A 22324-nucleotide genomic window follows, 5' to 3' on the forward strand; every position below is an offset into this window, starting at 1 on the left:
ATAGGAATAAATTAATGTATGTTCTTTTTGAATAATTGTTTACATGGCAAAATAACCTTTCTCTGCTTCGCAATATGTATTCGAATGTGAGAGCAGCTGTGAGATGCAGTAAGCAGACTATGACTGATGTATTTAAGTCGACAGCCGGAGTCCGACAGGGTTGTATACTGTCTCCCGTTTTATTTATTCTATATATATAGAGGAAGTCGTAAACGATATTGTGAATAGCGAATACAGTGGTGCATTCATTGATGAAACGGTAGATGCATTATCTATCTTATTATTTACGGACGACGTCGCCATATTTGGAGATAGTGTCATAAACTCTGCAGAAGAAAATATATGTTCTGAAATCATATTGCAAAAAATGGGGACAGTCGATTAATACCAAAAAGACTATAAATGGTGTATTTAAAATAGGTGGTGGAGTTTCGAAAAATGAAAAATGGTTTATTGGCTCTGAAAGACTGGAATCTGTTTCCCTATTACAAATATCTCGGAATAGTGTTTCATGCCGGAACCTGTTTTCAAGAGCTTGTGAGGTTGTGTAAACAAGCCAAGAAGGCGTTATATCCTATCAAAAATTTATATGTCGATTTAAATCTCTTTGATGATATCAGTTCTGCCATGTGCGCTCATTGCGTCAATATTGTCCAGGACGAGTACCATGTTCTATTACTATGTCCTGTTTTTCTTGATTTACGCATCAGGTATATACCACAATATTATTGTGTAAAAATCCCAACATACAGAAGTTTGTAAACTTACTTAATACCCAAAATGCAAATGTTATTTTACGCCTAGCCATATTTGTAAAACAAAATCCATAACGTTTTATGATTGCCTTATAAATGCCAGCGTACTTCTCATGCCAGAGCTCCAAAGAACATGATGTAAAAATGTCACTTGTACGTTTTGGCCTCATGGCCACTCTACGAAATAAATCTGTCTCGTGATAGATGCCGAGTGAGTTTATTTTCCATGAATAGTATGTGTTGATAATTAGGGACATTCGACAACTGGTGTCCAAGGTTTTAGGTATAATACAGTGGTATTTGTACAATAGTGGTCACAGGGTATATAGATACACCGCAGAGGACTAGCCTTCAGACACTCACCACAAACTGGAGTGAAGACAATTGTGGTAGAAAAGCACAGAGCACAGCTGAGTCAAGGATGAATACCTGTAAATGTACAAAGTGTAATCAGATGTTATTTATACACAAAAAGTAAGAATTGCTTAGAAATGATCAAAGGAGTATTCTGTTAAAGAATATGCATTTGGAGGTTCTTTCTTGCTAGTTCTGAACATGTGATGTCTGAAACTGAAGCCGTGGATGAGCCCTCATACTTACACTCACAGAAGTGTTTTTAAACTCACCTTATCGTCTTGTTCTGTTCCTGTACCCATCTTCGTAGTGGATTTCAACCTCATACCGAAGCACCGCATATGCTTAGGAATAAGAGTCTCCAACTCAGAGGATCCATGATAGTGAATAACATTTCATCTTTGTAGTGATTGTTCAGCTTTAAAAGGTAGTTTGATCTATTGTCAAAACACTAATGTCAAAGACAACGATCCAATCTTTCCGTTAAAAACACTTTCAAACAATACCATCATAAAAGACGTTCGCCAAATTACAAGTGACCCAGAAGATGCGTGTGAACATAACCAAATCATTGTTTAACTAGAAGGTGTTAGCGGGTGTTTCCAGGTGGGAATGTGAGCCATGAAACATGAAAGACCCCTCAACACCTTAAAGCCGCTAAGTCATCAGTTACTGTCACGGGACATCATCAAGGATTTGTAAGTGGATGATCGCGCTTACACACTAAACAGAGTGAGTTAAACAGAAGATACCATCAACATGGCAAGAGCAAATATTTGAATGATGTTGGGTGTGTTTACTTTCGTGATAGGATACCCCACCTGCTCAAAATTCACACTTAGTAAAATAGTTTATATCTAAACTTCTTTGAGTCACTTCCTCATGGATATATAGTGAGTTTCAGAGGGAATCTATTCCTGCACATGATGCTGTGTAGATGGCAGAGGTGTTCGAGATGATAGATTGTGAGGATACCTGAAGAAAAAAGAGTATCATGTTTTAATTTCAGAATAATGATGTTGAATTTATACAGAACCATAATGAATGATCAATGCACGAGTGTTGACCGTTTTCCAAACTTATCTTGATAGTAATTGTTTGAAGCATAAGGGGGGTGAATGTTGTTGAAGGCAGCAGTATCAATATGTAGGAAATATATAACCAAGACACAGCCACAGAGGATGGAAGAAAGAGAAACACAGAAATTATCACATTGCGACTGGTGCATGCTTACCTGACCAGAATATGATAAAGCTAAGCAGTCTATGGAAGATAATATACGATCATATAGAAAAAGTATGCAAAGCCAGATTAAAGGCAAAAGTTGCAAACAGAACCGAAGTGTTTACTTACGACCGCGTGAAGGGGTCATGGGAGGGGTGAAGACATTTATTTGGACATATAGATCATGATATTTTGTTCTTAAAACGAACTCGCGTGATGAGCTTTATGTACAATATCATTGATGTTATTTGTCAAGGGCAATTGAAGAGGGGGTGCTATTTAAGAATGTCGTCTGGAATATGTTGACGTCTGTAAAAGTTAAATGCAGCTGTCCGGCATTCATATACCTCACCTTAGACAAGACTGGAGACAGGCGTCGTAGACTTGTAGTGTATAGCTGTAGCAAGGATACCGCTACAAAGCAGAAAGTGATCAAATGTCACTTCATATTCACAAAGAACACACATTTAGAAAGAAATGATGAAAAGGTTGTTCGAAGGAAACGAAAGCTCAAAGTTCTCGATATCTTACTTAAAGTTCCTTGAAACAGTGGATAAGTGTCACAATTTGTAAAATCTAATCAGGCAGTATGAAACTCACCTTGTCAGCTCTGTCCACATAGCCATCATATTGGTAGACCAATGATGCCTACACACACTTTGCACCGCACATGATTAGGAAGCACTACATCTGACAGTACCAAGGATACTGAATGGTCGTTTTGAGGCAACGTTTTAACTGAAGATAACTCAAAACGTTTTCAGACATACAATAGACATTCGGCAAATACTAGTGACTCAGAAGATGCGTGTGGACACAATCGAGTCATCGTTCAGCCAGAAGGTGTTGGCGGGTGTTTCAGGTGGGAATGTAGGAGCCATGAAAGATGAAAAGACCCCTCAACACCTCTGGGCTGCCTGAGTCTTCAGTTGGTAGTCACGGGGCTACAGTGATGTAGGTGTTACATGTTAACGATTACGTTGAAACCAACGGGGACGAGTTTGGGGCAGACAAATCAAGAAAGATAATCGGGAGAATTCGAACCCATGATCATAGGTTTCTGATGTGACCAAAGGACGCATGTCTGTACTGGAATAAGATGCTTTCGAGTGCTGGGCTACTTGTTTTTCAAACAATAAAGAAGCAGTAGAATTTATTGTTTCAATATATTTGATTGACAGCGATTAGTATGACAAAAAAGACATCCCACGGCCTTTGACAGAACTATTTCGTAATATGACATTGTAATTACCAACAGATAATGAATTTAAAATCTCACCGAAGTCCTCTGTTCTTCATCAAAATCACGCAGCAGATCTCGGTAAGGCTGTTGCTGCTGTTGCTGCCTCTGCTGCCGCTGGCGCGCAAGTCTCTGGTGTTCTGCCCTCTGTTGCTGCTGCCGTTGTTGGTGCTGTTGCTGTTGCCTGGCAAGAGTCCGTTGCCGGTGCCTGTCGTCTCGTCGCTGGTTATGGAGAGCCTGGGTCTGAAATAATATCCAGTTGAAAGAATTCGTATCCTTAAATACTTTCAGATAGCAAAATGAATAGCTGATATATTAATGGGTGTTGGATTGGGGAGGTTACAGAGAAACAGAATTTTGAACATGATTTTGTCTGATTCTTAGTTTACTTTACTTGTGCAAAGCACATAACCTTGAGCGATCCAGCTTGGGACCTGACCAAACAATAATTATTTAAACTGGCGTGTACCTCAAGCACGAGATCTATTGTGAACAGAAACGTACAAGGTAATGTCATTTTAGTGAACTGTATTGTCGATAATTGACCAGAGAAAGACAGCCATGTGACTCAGAAATGATCCATATCGACGGGTTAAATGATACGCAATGAATCAATAAAATTGCCTCCTTTGACCAGTTCAACTCAACATCTTCACGGGATGGTTTTGGACATCATACTATTTTCTGCACAGGGGCGTTGAAAATGACGTTGGAATAAGGAATGTAGAATAACAGATCTAGACCCTATGATAAGGTTATTTTGTCAATATCATTTCAGACTTGTTAAGCTAAGTTTACTGTTACTTAAATGTTGGTTACTCACAGCTGAGACGGTGTGGGTTGCCAAAGTTGCCAATGTTACAGACGTCGACGGTCGAGGGGCGGAAGACGTGGACGGCCGAGGTGCGGAAGACGTCGAGGGCCGAGGTGCGGAAGACGTCGAGGGCCGAGGTGCGGAAGACGTCGAGGGCCGAGGTGCGGAAAACGTCGAGGGCCGAGGTGCGGAAGACGTCGACGGCCGAGATGCGGAAGACGTCGACGGCCGAGATGCGGAAGACGTCGACGGCCGAGATGCGGAAGACGTCGACGGTCCAGTTGCTGAAGTGGATGCTGCATGCACAGGGGAAATCCTGTAGGAATACAACATTGAGTATTAACTTTGAGTTAACATATGCATACAGTGGACTCATTCATTTTACATATCAAATCATGTGAAATCATGTGAAATCCTTATATAGCTGCTTAGTTACCAGTCATTAATCATGAGGGAATAACTCATCATACTCACAGTTGATACCGTCTGGGTGGCGACGGACACAGACATCACCGGTGTGGACATCGTTGCAGATGACGTGGATGGTGTACTTGCAGACAGTGGGAGAAACAAAAGAAATATATACTGTGAATAAAAAGTAAAGCGCCACCCAGTATATTGTGCTAATCTAGGTCATCTTATAGTAAATCTTTCAGAATAAAACAACTATCATAATTTGGTTTTAGTACTTTTGGTTTAAAACAAAAGCTTTATGGAAATTATATTTTACTTTACACAGGATGTAAGCGCTTTTGGAAAACATGCATTTTGTTTTCCTCAAAAGGGTTATCTTCTTTTGAAAAGTGAAAATCAGAAATGACTTATATGGTCACATGATTGTCATTTTGACAAGTGAAACCTAAGTTTAATAGTGTTGTATAAGCAGAATAGGAATAGTTATTTTGCTATAAAAGCAGTGCCATCACATCTTTAACAATATTTCCTTTAATTGTAAATACAAACGATTATGATATCCCTAAATCAGTTACCAGATGAACATTCTATAAATATGGATTGATCTTCCCAATTATTTTAGCCTAAAGTTTCCACAGCTTCACATCTTAGTTTTGAAATGTGCTGGCGCTTATCTTTGTATTCTCAGATAAATGGCAGAACCATAGTGACTACCACTTCATATAAATAATTTGGTGTATATTTCACTGATCATCTTTCATGGTTGGTACATGCAAAATATGTATCTGTTCAAGCACGAAAGGTTCCAATATATTGAGAAATTACAAATACTCGGGGATTTAAACGTTACATTCTTTTTCGAATATTTGATGTTAAAATCAAAGTGATTCTTCTGTATTTCGGGGAAAATTGTGGATTTAAATACTTTGATTCCATAGAATAGGTACATTTATTTGCATGCAAGACATTTCTCGCAGTAAGGATGAACACATCAAATGTAATAATGGTATAAAAAGACGAATAGGATTTCCTTCTTGTATGTGGAACATATAATGCTATACAAAGGAGTGAGTGAGTTATTATTTAACGTCACATCGGTAATATTACAGCCATATCGTGACGAGAACATATGTGACATTGAAATGGAATAGATGTATATTATAAAAACCTCTCGACGAAGGACAGTAAAACCTATACAAAGGAACATATCAAAGAATTCGATACAACATAAGTTAAGCACCACCGCAATTTTCAATATTAAAATAGTTAATACATCATATTGTTATAAGGACTAATTCACGACAGCCTACAACAACTACTGTGAGACTTTATTGTAATTATTTATATGATGCTAATCTGTATTCTATGTAATCCTTATCACTTCCGCATTGTACATTGACTTGTCAGGCAATTAATTATTTGTATGATACTTATAACCTTAATTGGTCATCCCCTTGGCCGTGTCTGCCATTACATCAAATGGTCAAGGAAGTGCTATTGTTTTTCTATGTGTCCGTTGTTGAGTCGTCGCCTGTCCATTGTTGTCAAGAACTGTATATATATATATATATATGTTCACGTATACATTGTCGAGGAGTCGGAGTCCGATATACCGCCTGCTGGTGTAAGGACGACCACGAGACGAGGATAATGCCGCTCGCAGGAAACTCCTGGGGTTGAGCAGGAACTCCTCTCACCACATTTATGTTGTGTGTATATGTCTGTCATGTAACTAAAGAAGTTTGAGCTCAACGTATTCTTTCGTCTTGTCAACGTATTGTACGTACACTTCCATCTTAAACATAATTCATCTTAAAGCTAATTCCCAGTCGACGCGTATCCACGCGTTGACAAATATGATCTATTATGAATATTGGGGTGGTCCGTAACGTTTATTTTTGTGTTGAGGATATTTTGTCCATCCATCAATTGATAAATTTTCTTCGCTATTTATTTGCTCAAATGAAATTGTAATTCAAATGTTGCGTTTTCTATTTATCAAGTCGCTGATGTTAAGAAAAGGGTATATGTGAAATGTACTATAGGTCTGTGGCCTACTCGGTACTATTCATTCTCAATATAGATTGATCGGGTCTACTCCATTAACATACACACAAAGGGCAATCATTCGTTTAGCACATAACATCTTCACTAATTCCTGAGTAGCCCCAAAAGGGTATATAGCTGCTTATTTAACACTCATTAATCATGAGAATTCATCATACTCAGTTGGCACCGCCTGGGTGGCGACGGAGACATACGTCACTGCCGCAGTAGTGGACCTTGCTGCAGTTGACGTTGATGCTGCTGGCCGATATTTGCAGACTGTGGGAGGAAGAAAAAAAAGATACATGACAGATATACGCTTGTACTCATGGACACTGCTTGTTGTTGTATATTGGTTGCCGTATTAGGACGCACATTTCAGGTGGTTCTACTTGGTGTGTCCACAAATTACAGATCAAAACGCCAATCGATATGAACCTCCCAGAACTACGTACAATTCATTCTGAATTCATATTTATAGTCAAAAGATTATTCCCAAGTAGAGATACACGATTACCTTATACAGGAGAGACGACGTATCACCAACGCCACATAAGACCCGAGTCTACATATAGGCGACATGCCATCACAAAACTAGTCCGTTTACGTTCATTTTATTGGCTTACGTATAATTTCAGTCGGTCAATTTTCTGTTTCCAATTCCAATTTGTCCATTTCTCTCTTTGATCTGGTCTAGAAGATTCTGCATCCGCTTTTGAACAAGCTGCAAAAGAAATATATATAATGAAAATCAATCTATTGTAATTATTCAGGTAGTTTTATAATCGTAATGTGCATGTCCAAGATTGCTGAATTGCTGTGCTTTGTGTATTTTTCTGAATGTGCACCCAGCAATACGTCAGCCATATGACAGCCGTCGGCAACTCAGTCCTGATTAAACACTACGACTGATGTCACGCCATCAGTCTGCACAGTTGTGGTACTATTAGTGATAGGAGTACATGTAGTCCGATGGTTCAAGCGATTTGCCACCGGGTTGGCAATTGGTCTTCAGCAACCAAAGCTTGTGAGAAGCGATTCAATGGGATCGTCAGACTCCGCTGACTTGGTTGAGACGTTATCGTATCCTAATAAGTAGATCGGGATGTTCATGATATTGATCATTGGATTGTCATGTTCGACCTGATTATTTACAGACCGCCGCCATATAGCTGGAATATTGCCGAGTGCGACGTTAAGCACAAAAAAATCAAGGATGCGCCTAATAAGCTGACCGATATTCGGTTCCAAACTTTCTATATTTGCCTGTCAGTGCTGCACCCCTCCACTCATTCACTCAGATTGTCGGTAAGTAACAACCATTTTAGACATATGCTACAGAGCAATAAGACGAAGCCGCCGTGTAAGAGACTCCAGTAGACCGCAGGCGTGTAAATAACCTATAGGCATGTGTAGAACTTGTGGTAGCAGTGGATTGAGTAATATTTAATGAAATTGGTGTTTACTCACATCAAATGACGTTGCGACCCCACGCGTTACTGTGGCTGAGGGTGCGGTCGACTGAGGTGCCTGGGTCGACTGAGGTGCCTGGATCGCCTGGGCTCCTTGGGTAGGCTGAGGCCCCTGGATCGCCTGGGACCCCTGAGTCGGCTGAGGTCCCAGAGCACTCTGAGTCTGCTGCATGAGACCTAAAGACCTTGAAAAAGGAAACATGGCTGTAAAGCGAATACTGAATGGCGAATACTGAATAGGGAATAATATCTGCAATGCGATAAACGACATGCGATACAAATCTGTTAAAGTATCTGTGTTTTATAGTGCGCCATAAGGGAGCAACCATTTCAAGGAAAGGGGAGCTTGATTGTGGTTTGAGATCAGCATTTTCTACATGTTCAGAACCTTCATTATTGTCTCCAACATAAAACCAAAATGGAAAGCTCGATGATTCGATGTCCATCGCCAGAAAGAAAAGGGGGCACTAATATTTCAGTTAAACAGAGACTTTACTTTTTAAGAAAGTACCACCTCCCCGACGCGAAAATTAATGGTTGCGTCCATAAAACCATGAAGCAGCACATGCTAATCAGCTGAAAGTACGTGCTGTCATTCGGTCTCGTGAAGTTTAAGCCTTGTGTCAAAATCACTGGTGTCTGAAACAATAGAGCACTGTGAGACGTCTCCGAGCTCCAGACCATCCGACTGTGTTATGCAACAACGTCCCGGGTGGACGTGGGTCGCACGCATTCCCACACAATGGAGATCAGCTTCGTGTTTGAAATCATAGAACACAAATTGTCTCACCAATAATATAAAATGTACTTGATCATGCATGAATCTTTTGAGGTGAGGTGAAATTGGGTTTATCGTCGTGCTTGAGAATATTTCGGCTCATATGACGACGGGCATGCGTGTGTATGTGGAGGCTGCTTGTACTAGACTGAAGCTGGTTTTATAGTGCTAGCCCACTGAGATACCATGCCGCAGTGAAGCATGAATACCCCACTCAGACACATTATACTGACTCCGAGTTGACCAGTCCTTGTTGTACCCATTAATGCCGAGCGCCAGGCAGGGACCAACAAGTACCATATTTTAACGTCTTTTGGTATGACGCGGTCGGGATCGAACCCGCAACCTTCCTTCTTCGGGCGGACGCTCTAACCACTACAGCACGGAGGCGGTCATGAATCTTTTTGAAGATCCTATGTTTCAAGGTCTACACACCGCTGTTACCAAACTGAGTCAGTGTCGTAAGATATCACAGCAAAAATAACCTGATGGAAAGTGGACTGAAACTTAAGTTTCCACCTAGAATCCAGTGAGTTTCCATTCTGTTACATTGAGTTTCCGCAATAACGGAAACTTACAATTACCCACTTTCTAAGGGTTTCCGCAAGGTTTCCGTTACCCACACTCCAACAAGTTTCCGTTGAGTTTCAGTTATTAAGACCCGAACAGGTTTCCGCAGAGTTTCAGTTACCAAGAATCCGACATAGTTTCCGCATAGTTTCAGTTACCGGTTTCAGTTTCAGGTTCACAGGTTTTCATGTGCGTTTCAAAGAGCCAAATTTAAACATTCTTCTTTATTCATATCATAAACTCTTCTTAAAAACAATATAAGCAATTGTTATTATCATGACGTTTACTTAAAAAACAACAGAATATATAATAAGATTCATTGTTTTATTTTCTCAACATGAATATGAATTAGCATTTAAGGCAAATAAAGATCATACATATAACTAGTAATACAGCACTAAAGAACAGGGCAAAACATTTTGGCATAACTCAATCCAGTTTAAGAAATCATATATCATTTATAACAAAGTAGTAATATTTCATCAGTTAAACTTTCATTCACGTATTATCTTGAAATAGCATTTTAGATATGAAATATATTTCTAAATTCATGCTAATGGTGAAAAATAACAATAACATACAACTTAACACAGTGATAAAACATAGCTGCATCGGACATTTATTTGCACGCCTTGGCATTCAGCCACACACTCTATGTCACAACTATCGCCAAACATCCACTATGATATACATCATACAATAACACAACATACAGCTTACAAAATAAAATAAAAATAAAATTACATTAAAATAAAATAAATACAATTCAATTGAAATTATAAAAGGTAAATTCTTGAGAATATTTCGCTCATATGACGATGCGTGTAGATGTGCGGCTGCTTGTTAGCCCAGACTGAAGCTGGATTTATAGTGCTAGCTCACTGAGATACCATGCCGGCGAAGCATGAATACCCCTCAGTTACATTATTGACTCCGAGCCGACCAGTTGTTGTACCCATTAATGCCGAGCGCCAGGCAGGACCAACGTACCATATTTTAACGGCCTTGGTTTGACGCGGTCAGATCGGACCCGCGTCCGTACGATTCTTTCCACGGAGGCGGTCCAGCATCCTGGGCGGAGATCCTCTGTACGTGTCATCCTCGTCCTCATGTTGGCCTTGACGAGCCAAGATTCTTCCAAGTCCAGTGTCGTCGTGTATGACTTGCTGGACAGACAAAGGGACGGAATGCAACTAATTGACGTCATCTTCGTCACTCACGACTGGTGATGTCATGTCTATGGTGAGTGTTGTCGCCACCTTTTCTTTCGTCTAGCTGGCCAATCGATAGATGCAAGTCTGTTGAGGCGTTGTGAAAGTTTCTGAAAATGGCAGGTAATAACGAATTACTAGGTTATTTTGATAAATTATACAAACATCAATCAACAAGAAACTGACAATGCCAAGGATGATTTAAAATGAGTAATCCAAAAGGAAGTTTGAATAAAAGAGAACTAAAGTGAACAATCACACTTTGCACTGGTTTTCTCAAAACTCAAATTATGCAAGTCATCACACTTCATTGACCGAATGAAATATCTTATTTTCTAAAGAGGACACACAATCTATACAAAATTTGCTCTGGAGTTACATGCTTCCAAGACCAGAGGTAGTAATACGTTATATATATATCTGAACGTTTATTGCATTTTCTATATGGTAATAATGGTACTGGTAATAGATTTTCATCAAATTGCTATATTCAATCTCTTACAGTTCGTATTGTTGAGCCAATTTATGGTGTCACCCGCCGTGATGTTGCTGGAATACTGCTAAAAGCGGCGTAAAACTAAACTCAGTCAGTCAGTCGTACTGTTGAAGGCACAAGTATATTCACCCAGTGTATATAGACGTGAATAATACAAGACATGAATGTTTACGGATGTCGACGTCTTTATTATGTGAAAAAAACACGTTTGGGAGTGAATGCTTACTCCTGACATGGTGACACAGACAGACACAGACACACAGAGACACAGACTCACAGACACACAGAGACACACATAGACACTGTCTACTGTCTACAGGAAACCCACCCATACCGACCAATACCTTCGCTTGGTACCTCCAACCACCACGCTACAGGTTAAAGAAGGCATCATATCCCACTCTCACCCGGGGAGCTAAGAACATCTGCTCGACAACGGAAGCCCTAGAAACCGAACTTAACCACATCCGCCATGTCTTCTTCCATTATAACCAGAGTACCCCCAGAAGCTAGTCAACAATATCATCACAACCACCCTCAACCCAAGAGATAAACCACCCCGCCGGCAATCAGCACCCTTTGTAACAAAGTATCCCGTATGTGTCCCAGCGGTCAGCCACCAAATAAGACGACTCCTTCAGCAGCAAGCAATTACATAGACGTCCTGTTCCAAAAGGCAAATCCATCAGAACCTCCTCCAGAAGCCACAGGCAAACCACCGTCAACAACAAAGATAACCCCTCAGGAGTAGTCTACCAGATTCGTTGTCCAATTGCGGAGACTTCTATATTGGTGAAACATCCCCTTGCTCCCACTGCAGAATCAAGGAACATAAAGCGTCAGTCAAGAAAAGCGACTCCAAATCCGCCATAGCTGACCTCACCCAAGCCAACCCTGACCATTCTATCCTATGGAACAACATCGATATCCTAGAAATCAACCGACAAGACTACAAAATTAGGAAACTCCTTGAAGCCATAAACATCCAACGCCATAACCCCACCATGAATCGAGGATCAAGGTTATTTCATCTCGTCAGCCTATCACCCACCTAATCAAAGACCACCACCAGTAATCCTTCCCTACCTCCTTTGTCCATCTGGCTTCCATGCTCCCTCCTTTGTGCTTGTAATCACAACTATTGTACGTCATCTCATCAATTGTATAAACTCAACTCTAATCACAATCAATCACTCTGTACATCAACCTCCTCTGCTGTAATCACTTATCTAATATCCAATGTACATCAACCTTGTTAAATGTATATATACTCACTATACAGCTATGTATATATTCTCCTTGCTTCCAGTTGTTGTATCACTTGTTTGATAACGGTGTTAGTACCTACACCGAAACGTCGCACTCATTGCATTAAAGAAGTTGACCATCCATAGAAATCAGTTTTCCTTGATCACAGATATAGATATGAAACTAGTATGAAAAACTCAAAACTTTCAACTATAGAAGACAATACAATATAAAAAACAGGATATATATTGCCAACAACTGAAGGTAGATCACCATACTAGGGACCATGGGGACTTACAGTACATTTGCTTCCTGCATGGACCCTAGCTGGATTTACACCATCCCTTCAGCCGTTAGCAATTCAGTCAACTCTAGCCATACATTAAAAATGACACATATACTACGACTAGAAAGGTGGTAAGAATAAATTTACCCTGAATGTATTGGGACTTACGAACCCTCTCAGGAGGACAATAATTGTACTGTACTTTAACCCCCTTTGAGGACACAGCCACTAACAATCTCAGTTGCTAATTTAAACTATACCAATCATAAAATACATCTATTTAAAAAACATAGCAATTAAATCAATTTCTTTTAAAAAACCAATAATTAAATGAACATTTGTAAAGAGATCCTTCAGTTTTTACATAGAAATATTTATCCCTTATGATGGAAAATTCAACACAGTCAAGCAGGATATGCTTGACTGTGGTTCTCATCACAAGGGATACAAAGAGGAGGGTCCTTACCTTTCAATGGGTACATGTCAATATATATAAATATATGTAAGTTTTAAAATCTATTTTTAACATGTTGGTTAGTGCGTAGAAAATACTGGAAAGAATAATTTGGTAATATTTGAGATATGTATTTAATGAATACACTGTAAGATCTTTATCACATGTTCCGGGAACAGATTTGACATTGAGTGAGTGAGTTTAGTTTTACGCCGCACACAGCAGTTTTCAAGCTGTGTGGCGAGTCTGGACCAGACAATCCAGTGATCAACAGCATGAGCATCGTTCTACGTAAATGGGATACGATGACGTGTGTCAACCAAGTCAGCAAGCCCCACCGCCCGATCCCGTTAGTCGCCTTTACGAAAAGCACGGGTCAGTGAAGATCAGTTGTAACCCGGATCTTCGTGGGTTTTTGACATTGAGATTCGCCTCGTACAAAGAATAGCTTCAAGAAAGGTGGGTAAAATGGTCGTTAAGCGTTAATTGAACATGTCAACCGGTTGTACAGAGTATAAGGTGTCACCATATTTCCCATGTGAAAATAGTTCGTAAGTTTCTGTGTTTAGTACATTTTCAAGCTGGTCTTTCATAACAGAAACCACTGGCTGCTAGAATTATGTACAACTACTGCCTCCACCGCCTCTACCACAACCACCCACCGCCATCACAACATCTACTACTACATTCACCTTCAAAAGTTACTACTACTACTACTTCTACTCAGCTCAGGGACGCCAGGAAGCCAAGACCACCCACGCAAACCCGACGTCGCAGACAGGGGATAAGTATCGTCATCGAGGATGTCATCCACATCATCGACGTCCTCCTTTAAAAGACGGATACCTTCACACCTCTGTCACGTTTGTCGATTTATCGCATCGTATTCTAGCTATTAGCAGCATTCTTCGCATTCTACGCATTCTACGCCATGTTCAGCTTCTTTCAACCAGCTCAGGGACGCCAGGGAGCCCAGACCACCCAGGGACCCTCGACAGGCCAGACCACCCAAGGGCCCCAGGCAATCCCGACGTCACAGACGGTACCCAGGTATCGTCATCGAGGATGTCATCGGCATCATCAACGTCCCCCTTTAAAAGACGGATACCTTCACACCTCTGTCACGTTTGTCGATTTATCGCATCGTATTCTAGCTAACAGCAGCATTCTACGCATTCTACGCCATGTTCAGCTTCTTTCGACCAGCTCAGGGACGCCAGGGAGCCCAGGGACCCCAGGGAGCCCAGGGACGCCAGGGAGCCCAGACCACCCAGGGACCCCTCGAAGGCCAGACCACCCAAGGGGTCCCCAGGCAACCCCGACGTCGCAGACGGGACCCAGGTATCGTCATCGAGGATGTCATCCGCATCATCAACGTCCCCCTTTAAAAGTCGGATACCTTCACACCTCTGTCACGTTTGTTGATTTATCGCATCGTATTCTAGCTAACAGCAGCATTCTACGCATTCTACGAATTCTACGCATTCTACGCCATGTTCAGCTTCTTTCGATCAGCTCAGGGACGCCAGGGACGCCAAGGAGCCCAGACCACCCACGGACCCTCGACAGGCCAGACCACCCAAGGACCCCAGGCAACCCCGACGTCGCAGACGGGACCCAGGTATCGTCATCGAGGATGTCATCCACATCATCAACGTCCTCCTTTAAAAGACGGATACCTTCACACCTCTGTCACGTTTGTCGATTTATCGCATCGTATTCTAGCTATTAGCAGCATTCTACGCATTCTACGCCATGTTCAGCTTCTTTCAACCAGCTCAGGGACTAGGAGCCCAGACCACCCAGGGAGCCCAGACCACCCAGGGATCCTCGACATCCCAGACCACCCAAGGGCCCCAGGCAACCCTGACGTCGCAGACGGGACCCAGGTATCGTCATCGAGGATGTCATCCACATCACATCAACGTCCTCTTACTCCGTTTGCTACCCCGATGGCAACAGCGGCACGTGGAGGTGCAACAGCAATGAGTGAGTGAGTGAGAGTGAGTTAATATTTAACGTCAAGCATCGGCAATATTTCAAGCCATATCGTGACGAGAACATTTGACAGTAAGAAATAGAATATATATATAGATATTATAAAAAACCTGCCGACGAAGGACAGTAAAAATACTAGATAATCACAGATATGAAAATATAAAACTAGCAAAACAAAGGCCAAATATATCCTAGAAAGAAGACAATACAATGTAAAATGGGCTATAGATCGCTTCGCACCAGAAGGTAGATCCCACCAAACTAGGGACCATGGGGACTCCTTTGCATGTACCTTGGCTACCTGCATGGATCCCTCATTGAGTTACACCATCCCTTCAGCTGCTGGCTGGCGATTGTAAGGGAATGTTTAGCTACAATTAAGTACCATGTATTGAATGCTACGATTAAAACCTGGTACTCTTAAATTGACTTTGAAAGTTTTGGGACTTACGTACCCCCTCAGGAGGACAATAATTTTACGCTACGTCAACCCCTTTGAGGTACAGCCACTAACAATCTCAGTTACTAATTTGTTTAAACTACCAATAATAAAATATTTAACTATTTACAATCAGTCAACAACAAATTCTCCTTTTTAAAATGCAATAATTAAATGAGGACTCAGCATTATTAAAAGATCCTTCAGAGTTTTGATGTGAAATAGATATCCCCTTGTGATGGAATATTCAATGCAGTCAAGCAAGACATGCTTGACTGTGATCCTTTTCATCACAAGGGATACAAAAACAGAGGATCTTCGCCTTTCAATAAATATTCATGGTATATCAGTGTATGGCCAATGCGACATCGTCATCATAATGACTCTCCTCAACTGGACTTTCCAAGTAGGGTGTAACCAATGTAGGGTTTTACGTGCATGTAATTTATTAATACTCCGCTTGGGTGTCCTGACTTTGCATTGATCCTTGGATGTATGTTCTAATGCTGGCTTTATAATCAGAGTATGGGATAAGAAGTGGTGTCACAATTTGATTGTTGAGTGCTGCCTTAGCAGCAATATATTATCGTCGTGTTCCTGAAATGCCAACGTGGCTGGGGTAACCAACAAAAAGACGATGTCGCATTGGCCAGTAGCAAAGTTTATTGTACAATTCGAGAATTTCTAATAAAAGTGGGATGTTTGCAAGAAAAGATTTTAATAGCCTGAAGACACGAAAGAGAATCTGAAAGAAGATGATATATTGTTTTATATTTGCGGTGGCTTTTGCTTAATAATATTTAAGAGCTGTTAATATTGGCGTTTGCTTCTGCTGTAAATATAGAGCTGTTAGTCCGGTATTCTGTAGAAGATATTGTTCGATTCAACGACAGTGGCACATGCCACTGCGCCACCATCCTTGGACCCATCTGTAAATAAGGATTTGTATGTAGTATATTTATTTCTTAATTGACTAAATTTTGTTTATACTGCAATTCATTTGTTTCTGATTTTTTAAATGCATGGTTAATGTTAGAGTCAACTTGTGGCCTGGCCAGGTGCCAAGGCGGAGAAGAAAGAAACGGGAAGCAGCTATATGTTCTTAGCCTGTATCGCCAGCAGCAGAAAGAAAAGGTTTCACTCTTATACCAAGAGGCGGAACAAGAGAAGGCTTCTTGTTATACAGATCAGCATATAGTGGGATTAAAGACACACAGCTTATATGCAGGGTTTGACCCATTGGGATAAAGTTTGTGTATACTGTAAAGTTAATTTTATGCGGCGTTGTGTAAGAGATACCTCATCAGCCTCGACGTAGAGGCTGTCAACGGAATGAAGTTCTTAAAGGAACTAACAACATAGTCTTGACCTTAATTGGTGGACGGAATCCTAAAAGTTTTAAATTATTGCTGCAGGCTCCACCATGTAAACGATGGAGCCATAATCAAGTTTTGGAACATTACCAATGATCGATATAATTGTAGGAGGGTGAGCGGTGATCCCTCCCACTTAGAACGACTTTCCAACAAGTCAAAGTGCCTTCAAGCATTTAGTTTTTAGGGACTTGATATGGGGAAGAAACGTTAGATGCGAGTCAAAAGAATTAAACCCAAGAACTTGGCCTTTACAACCTTGATGGGAGCCATTGAGAAGCAGTTCAGGGTGCTTTATGCGGTTTATATTTTCTACAAAAATGTATACAATTAGTTTTGGATTTAGAAAATTAAAAGCCGTTTTCAAGATTTACCATTTATGTATATTTTATTTTAAAACACAGCTGCATTTGCCGTTCAATAGTATGCATATTCCTTACCACGACAAGAAATATTAAAATCATCCACAAAAATGATCCATCCAATTGAATCATTTAAAAACCTGGATAAACTATTAATTTGATGCTAAACAGTGTTACAGACAAAATGTCTGCCTTGCGGGACTCCTCTGATCCCTGATTATAATGGTCAAGACAGGGTTGAACCCACTCGGACTTGAAATTGCCGTCATTTAAAAAGTTGGATATAAATTAGAGGCAAACGGCCTCGTAATCCCTAACTCCATGTAAATCCTTTAAAATCCCATGTTTTCCATGTTTATTGTCGTATGCTTTTTCTAAATCGAAAAAGATCGACACTGCATGCTGTTTATTAATTATGGCATTTTTTTGCAAAAGATTCTAAGCGCACCAAATGATCGATGGGTACTCACGGTTTTGGCGGAAACCACATTTGTATATTAGTTATAAGGATATTGGTTTCCAAATTGCAAACAAGCCGATTATTTATCATGCGTTCCATGGTCTTACCAAACACAGCTAGTTAATGAAATTGGCCTATAATTGGAAGGATCAGTATGATCACGTCCAGGTTAAGGATGGGCACAATTATAGCATCGCGCCAACGATTGAAGGAAATTGTCCAGATGTACCAAATGACATCAAAAATAGATAAGAGCGTCTCTAAACATGATTCAGGTAAGTGTTTCTAGGAGTTGATAATGTATACCATCAGCCCCGGAAGCAGTATCGTGAGTTTTGGTCAAAGAGCAGTAGCATGAAGCTCATGTATCGAAAAGGTTTCATTGCCGTAGTCTTCCCATTGTCTGGAATTGAAAGTAATAGATTTCTTTTCCTGCTGTCTTTGATATTTCTGGAATTCAAGGTACATAGTTCCGATGAGGAGGAAGAATGTTTGGCCAAAGTTTCTCCAAGTTTATTTGCTATGTCAGATTTATCAGTTAATCATTCATCTCCACTTTTTAGATGCTTAATACTAGATTTAGAGCCCTTTACCTTTATTTTTCTGAATCATGTTCCACACTTTGATATTGAGGCAATGAATTGATGTTTGAGACATAGTTTCGCTTCCAAGATTGGCGTTTATTTTGCTTTACAAGTACGACGTGCTTTGGCGTTTAAAATTCTAAATTTGTTTAAATTGTGGACCATAGGATGGTGACGGAAATAATGTTCAGCTTTCTCTTCCGTGCTTGCGAGCTTGATTTGCATTCAGTAAAACCATGGTTACGTACATGAGGAACTGCAGAGGATTTGGGGATACACTTGTCAGCTATGTGTCTGAGCTCATCTGAAAACATTTGATGGGCATCAGAAAAGATCATGTAGAAAAGTTCAGGTTTGAGTTTGTCAGCACCAGCAAGTTTCATACATAAAGTCCAGTTAGCCTTTCTTAAAGTTCCATCTTGATGATGGAGGAACATCAGATGGATTCACGGGTTTGAGAATTGTTGGGGAAATGGTCACTTCCACACAGGTCGTCGTGGACTGACCACTCAAAATTATTCAGTAAGTCTGAGTCTAGCAATTGATGATAAATCAAAGGGCTGAATAAGTTCCTGTGCTGGGATTGTAAATATGTGCTCGAACCATCGTGCCGCTGTTGCATACATCATTATACCAGGCAAAGAGTCTTCTAATAGTTTACCTTTGGCATTAGTTGTTGTACCACTTTAGAGCGTGGGTTGTATGGCCATTTAAATCTCCCATAATGATACAAGGTTTTGGGAGTTGATGCATATAAATTTTGAAGGTCAGGACTTCAGAAGAGTTGGAAGACGGTGAGAATTACAATGAGCATAATGTGAACGCAACATGCTAAGCGTCAGTCGTACTGCAACCGCTGGAGACCAGTATTTAAAGTATCACAGGGCTGTGGACGGCACTTTGTTTTGATAAGGATCAGAAGATCCTCCAGTTTTACGGATGACCTGGAGGTGAAAAGGGAGTGGTAATGCATTGAAATTACGTAATTCAAATGTATCCGTCTGTTTTAAATATGTCTCCTGGAGGTGAATGGCTGATAATTGTGAAGTCCTGGACTAAGAGCTGCAAATCCATTGAAGGTATTCCTTAAGCCCTCTGCGAAGTTCCACTGTACAAGATTGATAGAAGACATTATCTTTGGAGATTTACTGGGGATCTACCCGCGCTTGTTTGGAGGGCGACAAGCCATGTAACTCTAGAATGGACGCTTTTCAGATGCGTCCATGGCACTCAAAGAGATCCATATTTGTTGTATAATTGAAATTTTGCCGTTTTGCGACCCCTTTGGGGGCTCTGCCACTGAGTTTTTTTAGATACATCCGGCTTTAGTTACTTTTTGGGTTTAGTGATATCTTGTTGAGAGCTTCTTCGTTGACGACGACTGAGAAGATGGTTCATGATCACGGGAGGGACGTCTCTGGACTCGGATTCGAGATGGACCAGGAGGTGAGTTTCCAGTTTTGTGTAGTTTTAGCAGTCGAAGGTTTAGGAGATTCTGTATTTACCCAAGTTAAGGTTTGTCTGACAACTTGTAGACACTTTGAGTTACCCTAGATGGTACCTCAGCCGTTGGTCTGGCAATAGAAGGCATAACTTTCTGTTTGTTCTGAGCTGTGGACTCAGCTTCTTGGCATCCGCAAAACTAATGTTTTGCGATTAGTTTTATTCTATTAATTGCCATTTGGTCTTTCCATACGGGGCAGTCCTTAGAGTAAGATGTGGGTGATTCCCGCGCAGTTGGTGCACTTTTTGACATTACTGACACAATCTTCAGTTGTGTGTGTCTTTTCACTACAGTGAGCACACAACAGACAATGTGCAAGTATTCACGCCGTGAAATGAGCTTTTGACACTTGAAACACCTAAGAGGGTTTGGAATATATGTCTCCAACATTGAGGTTACAATAACCTGCCTTTCAGTGATTTTGGAGCGTTGGTAGAGAAAGGAAAACAGATAGGTGTTGGTTTTAATAGTTGTATCATTTTTACGTGTTGTAGAAACGTTTGACATACAGTACACCCTGATCCTCGCTACTCGTGGATACGATATCAAGTTCCGACATGTCAGCCAACCAATCTATCGCGGTCTCACGATTCCCTGTTTGTGTTAAGTGTTTTGTGGGCCGTGACGGTAAACCGGAATGCCAACATAAAGTGTCAGTGTTCAACAGGTTGGTAGACTGTGTTTTTTGCTGCACTCTATCAACAGCGCACCCAGAACGTAGTCTTTTGATGTTCTTTACTTCGCCAGCAATGCCTTGAATACCCTTAGACACAGCAAAGGATTTAGCTTTAAGGGTGTGCTATCTTTCGTGTCCACGACGAAACAAAACGAGACCCAGTAATCAATTTGTTTTGGACAGTCTGGAGGTCGTTTGTCATCAGGATCAATTTCAGAGGACGTTTGCTTTTTTGTTGGGGTTTTCCGCCGAAAAGCCGGTAAGTCTTTAGATTTCATCATCCGAGCTCCCCACCCACCGTTATCCACAAAGGACAATACTAAAAACAAGTGGGTCTCCGACTTGGGGTTCAAGGGATACCGATGATATACTCAAGCAGAAAAACAAAAAGTAATTTTCCACCGATTGGCCCTATGAGCCACCAGCCCTGGCATTAAGCATCTAGGCAAATTTTCAAATTTGAAAACCACATCATCATAGTAGGATATACAAAATCAAAACATATCCAATATTGTTACCAAATAAAACCAAACTCAAACAATATTAGAGAGCAATGAGAGATTTGAAGTGCTCAGGGCTCGGCGCATGACCAAGCCGATTGAACTTGAACCCGGGCTAGTCAACCAGCCGTCTATAGGTGAAGTTAGAGGCCGAAGAAGTGGTGTGTTGGGCAGAAAGGAACGCTGTGTTCCCGGAACCAGTGCCCTCAACCACCAGAATCCCTTCCTCCCACCCGACAGAGGCAACCCGCGGCGGCAAACAGGTTGGGTGGACCTAATATCCCCAGGTCCACAACAGGGGTTAGAAGGGCTCTTAAGCGTGAGCCCAGCACACCATGCGAGGAGGTGGCCATTCACGGAGTGCTGCCAAACAGCAATGAATGTGGTAAAACACAATATTGCCCAAATGTTTCTGTATCCTCACTCATTCAACGTTACCATATGTCTTTGGGTTCTTTACACCCGTACTGCTTCTTTATTCCAATGTAGCATGTCTCTAAAAATTACCTTGCCTTAGACAAGGTAGTGGGTGAGGTGAAGGCACGAATAGTAGAAAGCATGAATGGATGCATTAATGTAACCAATGATCGTTAGTCAACTTGACCAGGCGGACGCTTGAATCCACTGTTCTTTGACGCGCCTTTCACGGGTTGATAACGACAAAATTGTACGGACTGATGGCTGTGAAGTCAGTCACGCTGGACCTATCTTATCATTTGCAGATAGGAGGTCCTTATAGCTGAGATGCCCTTAGATTCAGTACAGTTAATCTACAACCAAAGCGTAGTAATTCCGGTAATCGTTTACACTTGAACACGCAGCTTGAATATAGATATCTAAGCTGGTAATTTATAGTTGCGGGGTCATCCGTCATATATTTGCAGTGACAGCTTATCGAAGCCCGGCTCCAGCAGCTCAGGAAGAAGGAGCTCACAGAAGATCTCAGAAGGGAGCTCAGTAGATCCCACAAGAAGGGCTAAGTAGGTCTCAGGAGGAGAACCGGCAGCTGAAACAGAGACTCAGCCGACTGGCTCTAACTTAAGCCAAACAAATTAATGTGAACCGG

At 41.1% G+C, this 22324-nt stretch overlaps 1 protein-coding gene across 1 annotated transcript; it reads right to left on the reverse strand.

Moving 5' to 3' along the window:
* Positions 1-1118: 1118 nt before the first annotated feature.
* Positions 1119-8491, reverse strand: LOC124257811 (the record flags this gene model as incomplete). Its single annotated transcript, XM_046691950.1, has 5 exons — positions 8348-8491; positions 4440-4703; positions 3613-3816; positions 1382-1453; positions 1119-1184 (listed from the first exon to the last, which is right to left on the reverse strand). Coding segments are annotated over exons 1-5 (750 nt in total), but the record flags the coding sequence as incomplete, so codon positions are not given.
* Between the last annotated feature and the right edge of the window lie 13833 nt (positions 8492-22324).

This window comes from Haliotis rubra, unplaced genomic scaffold, assembly GCF_003918875.1.
Source record: "Haliotis rubra isolate DU_JTF1 unplaced genomic scaffold, ASM391887v1 Scf674, whole genome shotgun sequence".
In the NCBI taxonomy this organism is placed as follows: domain Eukaryota; kingdom Metazoa; phylum Mollusca; class Gastropoda; order Lepetellida; family Haliotidae; genus Haliotis; species Haliotis rubra.